At 36.1% G+C, this 18,397-nt stretch overlaps 1 protein-coding gene across 1 annotated transcript in view; it reads right to left on the reverse strand.

Annotated features, from left to right (window-relative positions):
* RDX (radixin) overlaps positions 1 to 18,397 on the reverse strand; it is a gene marked incomplete at its 5' end in the record, with an annotated part of 55,940 nt that overhangs the window by 26,407 nt on the left and 11,136 nt on the right. The window contains 8 exon segments of the mRNA NM_001009576.1: positions 362 to 525; positions 1,343 to 1,439; positions 2,540 to 2,686; positions 2,886 to 2,969; positions 5,844 to 6,118; positions 6,643 to 6,738; positions 11,581 to 11,664; positions 13,759 to 13,839. Of these exon segments, the coding sequence (NP_001009576.1) occupies positions 362 to 525; positions 1,343 to 1,439; positions 2,540 to 2,686; positions 2,886 to 2,969; positions 5,844 to 6,118; positions 6,643 to 6,738; positions 11,581 to 11,664; positions 13,759 to 13,770 (959 nt within the window).

The raw sequence follows: 18,397 nt of genomic DNA on the forward strand, positions 1-18,397 counted from the left end.
AGAAACTGATGAGCTTTCTTAAAGTTTAGATAACCTACTCCTATCAATTAAAAATAAAAGGCTAGGAGTTTCCACTGTGGCTCGGCAGGTTAAGAACCCAACACTCTCTGTGAGGATGTGGGTTTGATCCCTGGCCTCTCTCATTGGGTTACGGATCCAGAGTTTCCACAAGTTGTGGTGCAGGTCGCAGACATGACTTAGACAGACAGACAGACATTGCTGTGCCTGTGGGGTAGGCCAGCAGCTGCAGCTCTGATTCGACCCCCAGCTCAGGAACGTCCAAGTGCTACCCTAAAAAGAAAAAAAGAGAGAAAAAAATTTAAATGAATGAATGAATAAATCAGGCTATAAACTGCCATACCTTTCCAGCTGCTTCTGATGTTTCTCCTCCCTCGCCTGAGCCTTCATCTGTTGCACTTCAATGGTGTCAGGCTTCCTTCTTCGCATGTACAGTTCATGGTTTCCCATGCATAATGCCAAGATCCGCTTATTGATTCTCAGGCGAGGTGCATAAAAAACAAAATCCTAAACATAAAGGTGTCTGAATTTAAAACCTTCATGAAGGGTAGTCCCTGTACTATGAATTCTGTCATATTCCACATGGTTTAGAAATCTTCACTCCCCATGTGTAGGCCACACTTTTACATAACTGGTTCTTCGCCCTTTCATCCCCCACCAGTTTTGTGGAGAAGCTAAAGTTCTTATCTTCTCAATGCATTAAATGTTATTCTTTTTTTTTCTCCAATGTAACTATGACCATCTGTTCCTTCACCCCAAAGGAGGATTTTTTTTATTTTGCCTTTTGTCAGTAATTTCAAAATTGGACATTTGGGTGGGGCTGTTAATCTTTTCATCCTAGAAATGTTTTCCATATCTTTTTGTCTTTCCAGTAATTAACAGGGTTAAAATACCAGCGTATACTTGATTTTCTGAAGAATCAAAAAATCTATTTAAATAGAAAGATTTCTTAAGTTCAAGCTTTGAGTTATACAAAAACACAAAGTTCATAGTGCAAAGCTCTACGAACAAGTTAATTTAGAGTAGGGTTACCTCTAATTCTAGCCACCAACAAACACGGTTTTTTTCTTAATAGGAATGGTGAACGTTTTCAACCACCTCCTAAGAAATATTACCTTATAGTTAAATCTCAATTAAGACAGATTTCTAGTACCTTATATAATGTAAAAAGATTAAAACTTTGTATTTTTAATAACATTATTTCATCATTGGGAAAGTTACAACTATGAAAAGAGAATATTCTTCAGAAGCAATTTAATAAAGGAACAATGCCAGCAAAGCGGCAGAAATTTAAAGAGTTAATACATAAAAGAATTTTACTTACAGGTGCCTTTTTGTCGATTGGCTTTATAACAAATTTTTTGTCATTAAATGAAATATTTCTGATTTCACTCCAAGGAAAACCAATTTTAGGTGTTAACCTTAAAAAAATGAGAGCATCCCTTAACATGAATAGATTCTCATTATAAAAAGAAAGTGAATGATTTCAGTTAAGTTCAAAGTCCCCTTTGTCCACATCTCCAACCCCAATCCCTCCCATCTGGAGCCAACCTCTCTCCAGAGTCCCTGTCTGCATCAGTATTTATTATAACCATAGCAGGTGCTCTGACGGAAACTAAGTCAAAATTTTTTCAAAAAAAGAAAAAGAAAAAATTATGTCCACAAAGTCATTTTTCCTTTTCAAAGATTTCAAAATTTTCTCTTCTGAAATGATAAAGCTTATTAATTTGCTTTGTGCTATATATAAAAAAAAAAATCAGAGTAAAACCAGAAAAATACTCTCTTCTGGAGGTATTATATATGATTAGGAATGTGTATTTTACTAGATACCTGTAATAATGAAAATAAAATTCTTGAGCCAAACTGGACTAAAAAAAAATGTCCTAGGAGAAGGCATTACTGGCATAGACTTGGATACTTATGTGATATGGTAAAGAAGAGTATAAAGCAATTGTACCAAAAAAGCCTGATGCTTAAAAACTAATAACCTGGTCAATTTCAAAATAAAATTACACTATTCACAATGCATGACACAAAGAGTATTTTACTTTATTAATGCCCAAAAATATTCAAAACAATTCCTATAAAATGTTCCCCAAAAAGTGTTACAAAATACAATTATAAACCTATTAATTCGCTGTCTCACTTCTCCTGATTTATATGTTAATTTCAATTTCAACCTACAAGCCAGGCATAATATTAAGGAATCACTCTTTATCTATGAAAGAACAAATTTTAATTAAGCTACTAAACATAACTCACATCAAGAAGAACACTTTAAATAAAAGTGAATCATTCTATTTGATAAATTCACTTGAGAAGTGGAACTCTGAAACTGCAAGATGTTGTGAAAATTGAAATATGTTATCTGAGAGCCTATATGGCACTAACTCATCTTTTAATTTGTAAGGGGGGACAGGCAGACAAGAGTAATAAACTCCAAAAAGAACTTTTGCAAACTTAAAGAGTACCATACACACCACTGAATGAGACTAGTTCACCATTCAACTAATTTACTTACTTATCATCATGTTCATAAATATTCAGACCCAAAGCATCAACGCCTAGCCACAATTCAGTTCCCTTTTTATTTTTTATTTCAAAATAGTTGACTCCATACATTTCTAGATCTTGCGCAATCTTCAGGTATTCCATCATAGAATCTTCCCTGTTGAAATAAAGCTAATTTTAAAGCACGTAAGTATCTAAAACCAAACAAATTATGAAAACACTCTGCATTAAAATTTAGTACTTTATATTTATCCATGTAAGACAAATAATCTTTTAGGGATAATCTGATGTAATAATAAATCTAATAAAAAATAATAATTTGAGGAAAAACACTAAGAAAATAGCAACCTAAATACCTCAGCATTCCTCTATGTTCTTCATGCCAGTTCTGTATCCTTTCTTCCCACTGTTCTTTTGTCAATTTGTGTTGTTCCAAAACACTGTAAGAAAAAAAAATCTATGAAAATGCCTCTAAGATTCAAAATCGATATTCTTTTTAAAAGTTTAAATCATTCAGCACCTTAACTGTGGTGGTCACAGAAGTCCATACACATGATAAAACTGCCCAAAACTAAGAGCTACACACAGACACACAAATGACTACAGTGACACTGGTAAAACCTGAATAAGGTGAGAAGGCTGCATCAATGTCAACATCCTGGCTGTGTTACTGAACTGAAGCCATGCAAGACAGTACCATTAGGAAAGGCTGCAAGAACACAGTATCTATCTTTTTTTTTTTTTTTTAACGACCGCATATGAATCTACGATTATCTCAAAATGTAAAGATTCTATGATCCTTAAATTAGTTTTAATAATTCATGTTTTTAGAATAGTTATGGGAATTCAAATGTTTGAAGTAAATAAAATATTGGACAAAAAAAGGGAAAATGACTGCCTCATTATTAATTTAAAAAATTAGAGAGGAACAGATTGAAAATCAGAATTCTGGGGGTCTTAATTCTTCTATGACTCTGTATGTACTTTTTTTTGCTGCTAAAGGTAGTTACTTCTATAGGTAATACTTTTATATAAAAAGTATACAAGTGAGATGTCATTTTTTTTAACCACCCGCACGCACCCTTCAAATAACTTGTCTTTTGTATCCTTCCAGGGTTTCTTCTGCAAATGTCGGCAAACACAAATTCTTATTTTCAACTAGTAATATTTTAATATGAAATGAGCAAATTCAGATGCCCATGATTTACTTGCTATGTCTACTATTCTGCTACATATTTCTATCCTCCTTGGAATTATGATGATAGCTATCCATCTTCCTTTACTGGTGAATACTCAGATCCTATTTTACTGAAAGCAAAAGCTATGGTGTTAAAAATTATTATTTTTTTACTATGTAAAACTATTACAGTAAAACCGTGGATTTGTTAGTATAAAGGACCCTTGGATGAGTTCCTTAACAGGGCTTCAGACAGGCCATGATGTCCTTACTAAACAAGCTGCTGCTATGGGGAAGATGTCTGTCTTCTTCCTAAGAGAACTTAAGTTTCCACATTTTTTTGTCTTCATACTTTCTCTTGCTCTTTAGCCTCTGTGCTCAGCAAGAGGCAAGTCTGAGGGCATAATCACTGCAGTCAAGTGCAGCTAATTATTACAATGTTAACTAAATGCGAAGGTATGGGTTAATTAAATTGGATGCCACTAAGATTTATGTTCTAGTTTTTTATACCCTGCATTTCAAAACTCATTGCTTTGCATTTTGTATTATGTGCTTGTATTATTAATCTGCCTAACTGGTTTGCAAATATCCAAAAATTTCCACCTTTTTTTTTTTCCTTCTGTCCAGAACAAAGGAGTCCTTTTTTATGGTAAGGAATATCTGTCCCACTTGACTTTAAATCTGTTTATTTGGGCTTTTAAATGATTTCTCCTTTTATTTCCTCAGCATCTTCACCGGATCATTTAAAGTCCCCTGCCTAGAATTTGAACTAAGAAGAGTAAACTTCTCTCTGAGTTCTAAAGAAAAATCTCCACATATCTTCTAATATCAGGGTCATGTATGCTACTATAATTAAGAACTGAGACATTTAAAAGTAACATTTGATGTTGGACTGTAAGATTTTATAAACAATATGATCAACTAACACTTGCATCACATTTCCAGTTAAAAGTGTAAAGCATACAGTTCATGAACTGTAATCATAAACAGTAAGGTTGACAAAGCAAAATTACTATCCTCAGTCTGCAGATACAGATACTGAGTTTAGGTTATGTACCTAAGGTCACATAATTAGCAAAGGGTAGAGTCAAGCATTCAAAATCTAGGTCTTCTGCTAATGATACTTTCCTACGGCCACCTACTTTAAAACAACTGTTATATTGAAATTGAGTTGCCCTAAACCAAGTTCCCTTACCAAGTTTTTGGTTAATCTCTCCATCTAAAACTTTATTACTTTCTTTGTTCCCTCTGGCCTCAATCCTGTGCTAACTGAATAGTCAGATGACTAAAACCACCATTGTCAATAACATCATTAATGTACTAAAATTGCTATTATCATCATTAGTGTACAAACTCGAGTTGTTTCTCCAGGGCAAGATGAGCTACCAGACCCCTGAGCCATGGACCACTTGGCCAGAGAATCATAAACCAGAGACACCTGACTTCTGAACTATCACAGACAATGATCAAGATCCAGCCTCTCTGTTCTTCCGCTTTATTTATTTATTTTTATTTTATTTATTTAAATTTTTGTTCTGCTTTTAAAATCTCCTCCTAAGCACATCTCCCACCTCCTTGCCTGGTGCCCTGCAATAAATGCTGTACTTTCCTTTACCACAACTGGGTGTCCGTAGACCGGCTTTGCTGCCCATTTGGGGAGCAGACCCGAGTTCAGTGTTGTAACAACAGGGGCAGCAGTATGCTGCAGATGAGAAAGAGCTCTAGCCTAGGAGTCTGAAATCAAGCTTAAAAAGCTTTGTGAGAAGTTAGAAATTTAATTTTAGTTCCATGGGGGAAACACAGCCTGAAATTTACGATTTTCGAAAGCATTTATTAAGCCCTTATCTACCTGTGTGAGAATTCTGACTAAATAGCAGCGACAGTCACGTCCTACTTAAGCCCAACTTATCACTGCCTCCATTTATTGCTTATCTTGTGGGAATGAGATGAGGTAGAAAGTTTAGATAATTACAGAGTATATAAGTGTGTGTACCTTCTGGGTCATGACTTTTAAAAGCATACTCTCTGATCCAGCTGGCAACTTAAAATCTAAAAACACACAATGAAAACCAACTATTTACAAATTTCTAAAGTATAATTTTTCAGAGAATACAGCATCAAAGCAGGTTTCACTCACCGTTGGGGTAGGAGCCTATCATTAGCCAGGTAGCCTGGTTTATGAATCTCTTTATTATAATCTCCGTACTTGGCCTGGACAGCATAGGAAGCCAAAAGAACTGCCGTTTCTGGGGGACAATATATCTCATCATTTAAGATAGCTTCTTTAACTTGCAAGAAGAAAAGTCTCTGCGTTATTTCTTGAATCAGTTCCTCAGAAACATCTTCAGGAAAGAACTTAGCTCTAAATTTGAACTGCAAAGGATTCTCTTTTTTAACATCTTGCTGTGTCACCTGGAACAGGAATTTCAAGTACAGTCAATAAAATCTCAAGTTCCCAGCAACTGACCACAGTCACATAAAATTCTTTATGGAAAAAAGTAGGATGTAAAACGTGAGAGTCTAAATCTATTAAGAGTCTAGCGTGTAAGATTCTAAACCTATTAAAAAACGTATGTGAGACTCTATGCTCATGAATGGGACCAGTAACTCACAGATCCTAATAACCAAATTGAAATTTCTAAGAAGCTTATCCTGCAGCTGTTTAAATTGAGATCAAACACTAATAAGTTACACCTAATCATACTTCTTAGGTGGTAAGTTTTCAAAGAGGAAAAGTGAACATTTCTTTTTTCTAAGATAGTAAGCTGATAGTACCTTACTAAATTAAAAGACATGACACCACTAATGACTCATATGGAGATAACTGTAACTGAGCCTTGAAATCAGTCAGACTGAGCTTTTCTGGCACAAATTCATAATCAAGGTAACCTCAAAGCAACTTAATTATTAGCTGAATGTTGTCACACACACTTTACCTTTTTATTTAGTTTAAGCCATGTAGAATATCCCTTGCTGTCCACATACTGCAGCCCAAAAAACCAAACCTCACGCAAACCAACTGTTTTCACCACCTGGGGAAAAAAAAGTCAAGTGGAGTTCAACACTCGGGTTATAACTAGATAGCACTATACTTTGAAAGGAAAAAAACTAAACAGAAATTGTAGGTATATTCCTTTGCTACAGGAAAAGATCTTTCCTAAGTTTAACATACTTAATTAAAGGAACATTTCTGAAAACTTAAATTCAGGTATTATTTATTAAATTGTGTAGTGTCACTTCAATTTTATTTGATCCACTTTTCTTAACCTCCTTTTCCTTCTCATCTCCCATTATGACCCTAACAGATAACAAGAAGAATCTAGGGAACAGATACAGAGCTGTTATAATCCCACTTTCCTAGTTCAGTTTACCCCCAAAACCACATTATCGGGTAGCCAAGGTAAATAGTATCCTTTTGGTGGTAAGAGTCTCTGAGGACATGTGAATTCCATGGCTCAGGTTACCCAACTGCTCACTTCATTCCCATTCCTACTTCCCTTCAATCACCATCCTATAGTCTATGTTTTACCCCCACTGAGCAAGAAATCATTCTTAGAACATGTCATAAATTTTACTCTTCTACACTTTGCTCATGCTTTTTCCTCTGCCTAGAATGTTTCTTCCATACTTTTACCATTTGTTAAATAATGTATTCCTCAAGGCCCAGTCCAACTAACATGCCTCTGTGAATGAAGTTTTCTAATCATCTAGATAAAATTAATCACCTGTTCCTTGATATTCCCATAGTACTCTATCTATACTGTTACTGGAACATTTATTTTATCATAATTAACTACTATTAGTAGAGTGTCTATTTATCCCCCTTGACTTTAAAATTAAGGACAGAGATTACTGCCTATTTATCTTAATATCCATGTCATCTCAAAGAATGTTGAGCCTGCAACAGGTACTCAAAAGTACTAGGGTAAATAAAGTGCTAAGATAGGACCCACACGCAGGATTATGCCAACAAAAGTATACTTTTAAAATCTATAATTAAAATAAAATGAGGGAGGTGAGAGTTTATGAAGATTTTTAAAGCTTTACAGAAAGATTTAACATTAGTTCTTAAGTAACAGACATGGTTGCTTAATCTAAAAAGAAAAATGGGAAAAAAAAAAGCCAGGCTTTTTGGTTTCAAGATAGCAAATTGACTGGAGTTCCTTTGTGGTACAGCAGGTCAAGATCCAGCATTTTCATCAGAGCAGCTTGGGTCACTGCTGTGGCGTAGGTTCTATCCCTGGCCTGGGAACTTCCACATGCAGCAGGTGCGGCCAAAAAAAGCCCAGCAAATCAAACATTTCAGTTTACTTTCCCCTCTTGAAAAACTTCACTGAAATGACACGCAAAATTTAAATATTTAGCTGTGCTAGGAAAAGTTACATTTTTTTTAAATTGAGAAATTTCTGGATTAAATGGGATATAAAGACTCATTCTGACAGCCAAAGTTGATCAATACCAAACAACGAAAACTTTAATATGGACAAAGGACAGGTTGTCCAGGGGAGTTGTCCGGTGGTTAGGATTTGGTGCTTTCATCCCTGCAGCCTGGGTTCAATCCCTGTTCTGGGAACTGAGATCCTACATCATGCCGCTGCATGCCTCAGCCAAAAAAAGAAATGTCAGGTTGTCCCAACAGAGCTATAGGAACTGTTCCAGCTCAGAGTAGCAGGAGTAGGGAAATGTACAAAGGTCAAGAGCAGCAGAGAGAAGTGTATCAAAGCAGCAGGCCTCAGCTTTTGCCTCCAGGCTTTGTGTGATTCACAATGCTGCTAAATAAGAGGGATCTGCCACAGAGAGACACAAGGGACAATCTTTTAACTCACTTTAGCCCATCACAACACACACCAGGAAAAACAAGAGAGCTCAGCTGTAAAATTCCCTGAGTTCTTACCCTCCTCCGTGGCTCTTTCCTGACTTCTGAAAGTGTTCTAGGTAACTTTTAATCGCATGCTTATAATTAAAAACATGATCTGAGCACATAACTACAACAGGGGTGTATTTACTTATAAATTATGCTATCACACTAATATATTACAAAGCATATTTTTAACACATAATTTGAAATAGGCAAGACAAAAATTTTAATATTTTTTTCTTACATCCTAACAGATCATGTTGAGTACTCCCCGGAGGAATTACTACTCTAATTCCACAGGCAGAAGCTCAAAGAGGAGGCTATCGAAGGAAGAGTCAGCAGGGAGCAAATCAAAGGACCTCAAGCACTCAACCAGAGGCCCTGCACAGCCACTAGCCTCAAGCTGACATCCTAGCAGAGGTGAGGCTCTGCTACTGGCCGTAGGTCTGCTCCTGGCCTGACCCTGAACTTAGCGACCTGACAGCTCACCCAGACCCTCGCAACATCTAAGGAAATACTTCCTTTTAGAGCCTGGCATTTGGGCTTAAGTTGTCAGGAAACAGAACAGGGACTACAGGAATTAATTGCTGAGAGAGTCCATAGCAGATAACAATACTCCTTAACTTAGACTCCTTCATTTGCAACACGAAATGTGTGTGTATCAAACACTGTTCTATGTCCTTAACATGTATTCTAAATTAGTTCTCACAAAAATCTTCTGAGGGAGTAATATTATCATCCTAATAGTACAAATGAAAAAAATGAGGCAGAAGAGTCATTTGTGCCAAGTCAAACTAGCTAGGATTCTACCTTAGGCAGTGTGGCTCCAGAGCCCACACTTTTCAACTACAACATATTACTGCACTATTTACATAAGGTTTCATTTTTCCCTGGTGTCCAAACTGAAGCAATGTGCTTAATAAAAACCAACTATTTTACTTCTCACTATCCAACAGCGAAAAGGCCCACCTCTGACTAGTTTCTGATGCAAAACATTCTGCTCACTATTAATAACATTTCAACTTGCTATTATGTATAGTAAAACTAACTCCATTCACATTTTTATTCAAATAAGATAAGCTATGTATTTACAAACAAGAGACTTAGAAGAATCAAGAGAAGTGAACATTAGTTCACAAAAGTGAAATAAATGTAATGTATGGTGCATGCAGCTGCTTATGATATTGCTTTAAAAATGTGCTTACTCAGAGTTCCCGTTGTGGCGCGCAATGGTTAACCAATCTGACTAGGAACCATGGGGTTGCGGGTTCGATCCCTGCCCTTGCTCAGTGGGGGTTGATGATCTGGTGTTGCCATGAGCTGTGGTGTAGGTCGCAGATGCGGCTCGGATCCTGCATTGCTGTGCCTCTGGTGTAGGCTGGCGGCTATGGCTCCGATTTGACCCCTAGCCTGGGAACCTCCATATGCCGCAAGAGTGGCCCTAGGAAAAGGTAAAAAGACAAAAAAAAAAAAAAAATGTGCTCACTCACAACACAAAGCCCTTCATCTTCCAAAAAGACTTTATCAGGGCTTTCAAGTTCATTAATCTAATCAGGAGATTAAGTTTACTGCTTTGTTAAGAGAAAAAACAACTTCCTGGGAGCTTAAAATTTTTATTTCATCTTATTTTGGATCAGTATGTCATGGAACAACACCTAATAAAACCAAGATGTCTACTATGCTATTTACTGCTGTAATGCCAGAAACTAACTCTCCCATTCTCTAAGGCCAAAAGTTAGATGAGACCACTGCTTTCCTGCTCACATGTAACAGTTTATGTAAGAGTTACCTTCCTCCTTTTAGCAATCAATTCACTTCTTCACCACTTGATCTCTGGGGTCGCCAATCTCTTTCCTCTTTTTCTCAATAAAACTTGATTACTTACAACATTATATACAGTATTACTTGGGTAGCCTAAACAAAAACACTGAATGGCTTAGAGTAGATCCCAGACAATTAAACAGAATCTCTAGAGGTGGTTTCCAAGCACTGCCTTTTTTTTTTCTTTTTAAGCTCCCCAGGGTGGCTCAAATGTGCACTCAAGAGTGAGAAAAAATGAGATTAGTCATCGAAGTTCCTTAACAAGACATCCATGTTCTAATTCCAGGCCAGCATCTCCTGAGCCTACTGGTTGCTCCTGCCATCCCCTTGAAACCAAGCCCCTCCCAAAACCAAGCACCATGCAAGTTTATGATTAACCTCTCTATCCAACTTTATTCCCTTTCTTGTTCCCTCCGACCCCAATCCTGTGCTAAGTGAACACTAATTAACTAGAGTCAGATGACTAAAATTGCTGTTGCTGACAGATCATTAATGTGCTAAAATTGCTGCTGTATCATTAGATATCACCATAAACATACAGGTTGCTTCTCTTGGGCAAGATGAGCTAACAAACCCCCAGGCAATGGACCACCTGGCCAGAGAATCATAAAGCAGAGACATCCTGATGACCAAACTGAAACTATGACTAAGAAATGTCACAAGACGAGGATTAACCCAGCTTGTTTTTTCCCTTAAAGCAAAACAAAAACAATACCCTACTAACTCAAAGACTCAGGTGGAGCAGATGTGAGACTTGTCTCCCCTTCCTTTGCTTGACGCTCTGTAATAAACCCTTACTTTGCTGCAAACGCCTGGTGTCAGACTTTGGCTTTCTGTGCCTCAGGCACATGAGCCCTTGCTCAGTTACGACCTCTGTCTAGGACCTCCACCTGTTCCATTCACGAACTATGAGGAATATCTGAGAATTCCTTTCAGTCCTCATTACAACGATTTGCATTCTGATGTTAAATAACTACCTGCTAATAATTATTTTTTAAAAGTCCCTATTCCTCGAATCTAGGAATGAGAAAAACTATAGGTACAGCTGTTCAAGACATTTGAACAGGTACTGTGAAAAATTCTAAGTGTTACATTGTTGCATTCTAAGTAAAGGTGCAGAGAAACATAGAAGGAAGTATGCAATAACATCCACACTACGGTGTCAAAATTGCATACTTCATGTGATAAATGATACCTGATCAAAAAGCTGTTTGCCAGTTGTATTGGGCTGAATGGCAAATTCCAGCTCAGCATCCATTGTAGTTACTCTTACATTGATCTGCAATAAAAGCAAAAGGGGATAATCAGTAGAAAAAATACTTGGAGCATTACGCATGAGAAAATGCTTTTATCTGATTTATAAAATAAAATGGCATACTATGTAGGCAACAAAGAGCAACTCTATGGGGTACCCAATATTTTATTAAAGTGATAGTTTGCAGAGGACTTTCCTAATGCCTTCAGCACAAGTTGCCCCCTCCCTCCTCCGATCATATCTGTCCCATCACCTTTTAAAGTGACTCAATAGGGAGTTCCTATGGTGGCGCAGTGGAAATGAATCCAACTAGTATCCATGAGGATACGGTTCAATCCCTGCACTCACTCAATGGGTTAAGGATCTGGCATGGCCATGAGCTGTGGTGTAGTTTGTAGACGCCGCTTGGATCGTGTGTTGCTGTGGTGTAGGCTGGCAGCTACAGCTCCAATTTGACCCCTAGCCTGGGAACAGCTGCAGCTCCAATTTGACCCCTAGCCTGGGAACGTCCATATGCCGCAAGTGTGGCCCTAAAAAGACAAAAAAAAAAAAAACCCAAAAAACAATCAAAAAAAATGATACAAATGAATTTACAAAATGTGATTTACAAAAGAGAAACAGATTCCCAGATTTCAAAAACAAACTTATGGTTACCAAAGAGGAAATGTATGTGCGGGGGGAATAAATTGGGAGCTTGAGATGAACATATACAGCCTACTATATATGAAATTAACCAACAAGGACCACTGTATAGCACAGGGAACTCTACTCAATATTCTGTAATAACCTTTATGGGAAAAGAATCTGAAAAATAATGAGTATTTGCATAATGGAATCATTTTACTGTATACCTGAAACTAATGCAACATTGTAAAGCAACTACATTCTAATAAAATAAAAAAAACAGAGAACTTTTTCTGGAGGTTTTCTTCTATATCTAGCTTAAGAAATTCTTAAATCATGAATAGTCATTCAATTTTAGCAACTGCTCTTTCTGCATTTACTGTATGATTTCTCTCCTTAAAATTAACCATATGATTGGGGCAGACTGCTTGTTTATCCACCAAAATCTAACAGAATTACAGTCTGACACATGGTATTGAGCTACAGAACATGTCTCAATGTCTCCTGCAATTAGGAATGGCTGTGTGACCAAGGTCCCACCAAAAGATCATGAGCAGAAGAGATCAGGGTCACTTTTCAGCCTACGCATAAACAGTGAGCCTGCTTCCCTATGCTCTTTTCCTCCCTGCCTGCTGGGTAGAACTCAAACATAGCAGTAACTTACCTTTAACTATAAAGACAGTAATAATGCCCTGGCCCAGAAGTTCTCCAATTTCGTGGTCTCAGGATCTCTTTACACTCTTAAAAAATTACTAAGTATCCCAACAAGCTTTTCTTTTATGTGGGTTATCTATCAATATTTACCACATTAAAAATTAAAACTGAGAAAAGTTTAAAATATTAATTCATTTAAATATAGCAAAAATAAACCTACTAGAGATTAACATAAATAACCTCATGAAAAATGACAATATTATAATATACCATTTTTAATCCTAAACTCTTGGTGATAGCTAACGTTCTCCACTCATTTATTTGGACAGCTTTCCAATGTAGTTGCAGCTTTCAATTCCTACCAGAAAAACATTAGAGTCCCAGTATCCACATTCTGCCTTTTCTTATTTTCTTTCACTTAACAATAAATTACTGTCTACTGAGCACTGAATGTGCATGTACCAGGATCTTCTAATCCTCAACATGTTCTCCTGAGTTTGTAATGAGTTACATCTCCATGTTATAGCTGAAGAAATTAAGAATTGGAGAGAATGAACTAATCTAACAAAGGTCACTCAGATTAAGTGGCAGAGAAAGGATAAGAACCAAGTTTGACCCCACAACCCATGGTAACCTTAATTACAATGTTACTGACACCTCTTCATCACTGGCCCAGATAACACTGTACTCTAGCCACATTAATCTAAAACAAACAACAGTAATACCAGCGCTTTTTTCTTCCCAACAACGCTATCATAATACTTTGCTTTGTTCCAAAAGGAATTTAATGCTATTGATATTTTATTAAGTAAGCAGTGTCAAAGTAGTAAATACACTTACCGGTTTCGGCATTTTCCTTCTCTTTTTGTCTTTAATTTTCGTCTTTAAAAATTCTTTACGTTTATGAATTCTGTTGTACCTCTGTTAAAGAAAAGAAAGCATAACTGATCTGTTATCTTTTTATACAGTAATGTTTTTATTTAACAAAGTAATTTGTATAAATTTTTAAGCTCATATTTTAAACTGTTATAATTAACATGGAGCTCTATTAATTCCTAACACCCTCTATCATTTCATATTCTCTGAAAATACTTGTATTTGTGATCTAAAATAGCACACATCTCAAATAGCATAGTATAAAGCATCTTGATCACCAACTGAAAGTTTTAATTTAATTACAGAAAACACAAAACAAGGAAAAGATTAGTAAGGGCTCAAATGTTTCCTCTTTCTGAGTCAGGTTCACCCCTACAAAGAATGTTAGAGAGGAGGACAGCAATACATAGATTCAGATTCTAGAGAAATGAAGTCAGGAACACTTTCAACCTTTCTTCTGTATTGCCAAAGACCAAAAAAAAAAAAAAAAAGGAAATACTGATTAACATAAACTACAAAAAGGTAACTTCTAAAGAAAATTATTTTTTTTGCTCCTTGAAAATTTTAAATTCCAAGTAGAGACAAATATGCAAGAGTAACTTTTTCCTCTAAGGTGAATAAAACAGCCATATTCTGCACACTAGCAAGCTGCAGGCTACTTACCAGCAAGCTAATGGCCTTCACTGAAATACAGAATCGTCTTTAAGACCAATGTTAAATTATATCTTCTCCTGCTAAGGCAACAGTAGTAAATCTTAACCTAGGAAAGACAATATGCTATTTGAGGGTACATGTTCTTATAAACATTGAACAAAACTGGGCTTTCCTCCTCCTATAAACCTTCCAAAAAAATCTAACATTCTTAACCATTTAGTTGTCCAAAAAAAATGACTATCATTCCAATTTGAAAACCTAGAATGAGAAGTGTATTAATTACCTGAAAACAGCTTATATATAGGTAATAACTCTGCCAATACACACCACCTTCAACTAAATGGATATATAATTAATTTAAAATTTTAAAACTATATTAAATTGCTTGATTCTATTATTAATAAAACTAAAAATTCTCCAAATTGAAATAAAAACAAAGCTTTGAAGTAAAGGCATTTCCCTAAATCTCAGCCAACCACATTCAATAAACCTCTCTTGGAGGGAACTTCATCACGAAAAATTTCTAGTCTAATATACTAGCCTATGAAATTCAGTTGGAAATATTAAATTCATTTCCTAAATAACTCTTATTGCTTAACTCTTAGCTAGGAAATGAGATATTCCCTGCATACAAGCACTTACTTTCATGAACCTAAATGTACTTCAGTCCTATCTTCTACTTTTAAATCCTCTTTTCATTCCTACTATCAAATTCATCTCAGGTCTTACAACAGCCTCAATACCAACCATTTACATCATTTATAAGCTAGTAAGTCCCAAATCTGTAACTTCAGACTTGCTTGGCTAACTTGGCTTCCTCAATATCTAAATGATAACTCAAATATAAATGGCTTAAATGCCCATACCCCGGAGTCAAATCTGCTTTTTTCCACAAGCTTTGGTAACTTTTCTAGAAAGCTATTCACAGTACTCTCTTTCTGACTTTTTTATATCTACGTCTATAGCTACGATTCCTTTTCCATTCCTAATACTGTTAATTTTTGCCTTCCCTTTTGCTTGATTAATCTTGCCACAAGTTTGTTTCATTTATTGGACAAAAACCAACTTTCAGTTTTGTTGACCTTCTATTTCCTTTTTCTCTTTTGTTAATTTCTATCCTTTTCATCATCATTCTTCTCACTATTTGGTGTTTACTTTAACAGCTCATTTTCTAACCTCTAAAATGCAAAGTGTACCTAAATATTTCCAATCTTTTTTTCTAATACATGTATTAAGGTCATAAACTAAATATGTCCCATTACAAGGCACCTCCAGATATAAAGTGGTCCCTCTATTTTGCCAGTGAGACTATTTTTTCCATATTACATAAAGTTCTTCTTGGATCTAACACTAAAATCTTTGTTCCAAGCCACAACTACCCATATGTGTAAAAAGTTTAGTGGAACTTAATTTTTTGCGATTCGTATTGTTGGAATATATTTTAAAATCCACAATACGACCAGTGTATCAAGTAACTTTTTAAAGCAAGATCTCTCCTAGATTTCTTAGACTCTTTTTTACATTTAAATCACTTAGCAGATAAGCTTCATGAACTTTCCAAACTCACAAATACTAAAGGCATTTCAGGTCAATGTGCCTTTCTTAAAATGTACCTTCAGAACATATTGCATTACAGAGTTCCTACAGGAGGTCCTGCTGTGACACTATGGGATCAGCTAGTGCTGGGATGCACGTTTGATTTCTGGCCCAGCACAGTGGGTTAAGGATCTGGCATTGCTACAGCCATGGAGTAGGTGGTAGCTGCAGCTCATTATCTGATCCCTGACCTAGGAACCATATACACGGTGGGGCGGAAAAAAAAAAATTTTAAAAAGGAGTTCCTATGAAAACGAATATAAATCTGCTTTTAAGGGGGAATGACTCTAGGGGAAAAATATATTTAAAACTCTACTACTTTTCTTTAGTGGCGTCCCACATAGGTTTTTATACACAGTTTTTTTTCATCATTGTTTAGCTCTAAATGTGTCAGTTTCCAATGATGATTGCTAGTCACCGAGTTTCAAATTTTCAAATGGAATGGTTAGAGACCTGGAGGCAGAGTGCTATCTTTTTATTATTTATTTCTAAGTTTACTATACACTATAGCCAAAGAATTAATTAAGACTTCCTTTATGTTTAGTGGTCAGTTTGACTGTTCCAGATATAAATGAAAATATTTTTTACATTTGATTAAGTTAGATCAAGCCAGATCAAATATTTAATGTTTTGTTTATAGTCTCTCTACTCTGTTTAGTCTAGTTAATCAAATTGAGAAATAACATTAAGTTTTCTTAACTCTGATTGTGGATGTTAATTTCTTCTTTTAAACTGCCAGTTTTGGGGTTTTTTTTAATTTATATACTTTCAGGCTGTGTTATTAAGTGAGTAAAGGTTTAAAATTGTTATATCTTTGTAGTAAATATTTTCTTTTTTCATTAATAATTTAATTGCATATAGAATTCTAAATTAACAGTAACTCCCTCAGCATTTGGAAGATACTGGTTTTCTTCTGGCATCTGTTACTACCCATGTGCATTTGGCCTTGGCCATGCCCACAGCATGTAGAAGTTCCCAGGCCAGGGATCAAACCACGTGTTTGTTCTTTAGAACTCCTTTTATTTCTCTTGTTCAAGATTTGATAAGCTTCTTTATTCTGAAGACTCATGTTTTTCTTAAATTCTGGAAAATTATTAGGCACTGTCTCGTTCCATTCAACAATTCTTATTAGATACATATTGGATCTCATTCTCCTCCAATCATTAATTCTCTGCAGGTGTTTTTAAAGTTTTACCTGCCCACTAGTTTAAATTTTCAGTGATGACATATTTTAATTTCTAGAGATTCACTTATGGTCTTTTTAAAAATGTTTTTTAGAAATGCTACATACTATGGCACAAATGAACCTATCTACAGAAAAGAAACAAACTCACGGACATGGAGAACAGACTTGCGGTTGCCCAGGGAAGAGGGAGGGAGTGGGATGGCTGGGGAGATTAGGGTTAGCAGATGGAATCTACTGCATTTGGAGTGGATAAGCAATGAGATCTTGCTGTATAGCATGGGGAACTATATCTAATCACCCATGATGGAACATGATGGAGCATAATGTGAGAAAAAGAATATACATATAGGTATAGCTGGGTTGCTTTGCTGTACAGCAGAAATTGACAGAACATTGTAAATCAACTATAATAAAAATTTTTAAAAAAAATTGGAGTTCCCGTCGTGGCGCAGTGGTTAACGAATCCGACTAGGAACCATGAGGTTGCGGGTTCGGGCCCTGCCCTTGCTCAGTGGGTTAACGATCCGGCGTTGCTGTGAGCTGTGGTGTAGGTTGCAGACGCGGCTCGGATCCCGCGTTGCTGTGGCTCTGGCGTAGGCTGGTGGCTACAGCTCCAATTGAACCCCTAGCCTGGGAACCTCCATATGCCGCGGGAGCGGCCCAAGAAATAGCAACAACAACAACAACAACAAAAAAAAAAAGACAAAAAAAAAAAAATTTTAAAAAAATAAAAATGCTATACTACTTTATAATTTGTACTGAATCCTCCTTTTATCCCTATAATATTTATTGTATGTCACAATAAAATTTTCTACTATTTCCAGTTCATCATGGCTTATTTCTTTATGGAGTTTTTAATTTTGGATAGAAAACCAATGTCCCTAACCCACTTCCCAACATGGGATTCCCGCAAGCCCTGTGTTGTACATGTGTCCCTATAGAGGTATTTCAGGTTTGGTCCTACCTGAATACTAGGAATTTTAGTTGTTCTAAACCAATTCTCACCTTACTTTCTTGATTTAGCATTCATTACCATATCAATCCCCACAACACACCTTACAGAAATTAGTAGATACTCAAGAGAGCTTGCTCAGGAACTGATCTTTTTTGGGTTTTTTTGTTTGTTTTTTTTTGTTGTTGTTTTGTTTTTTGTCTTTCTGCCATTTC

The sequence above is a fragment of the Sus scrofa genome, chromosome 9, assembly GCF_054392235.1.
Source record: "Sus scrofa isolate SSC_HxYL_T2T_F1_AM1 chromosome 9, Sscrofa_HxYL_maternal_Yorkshire_Landrace_v2.0, whole genome shotgun sequence".
Taxonomy (NCBI): domain Eukaryota; kingdom Metazoa; phylum Chordata; class Mammalia; order Artiodactyla; family Suidae; genus Sus; species Sus scrofa.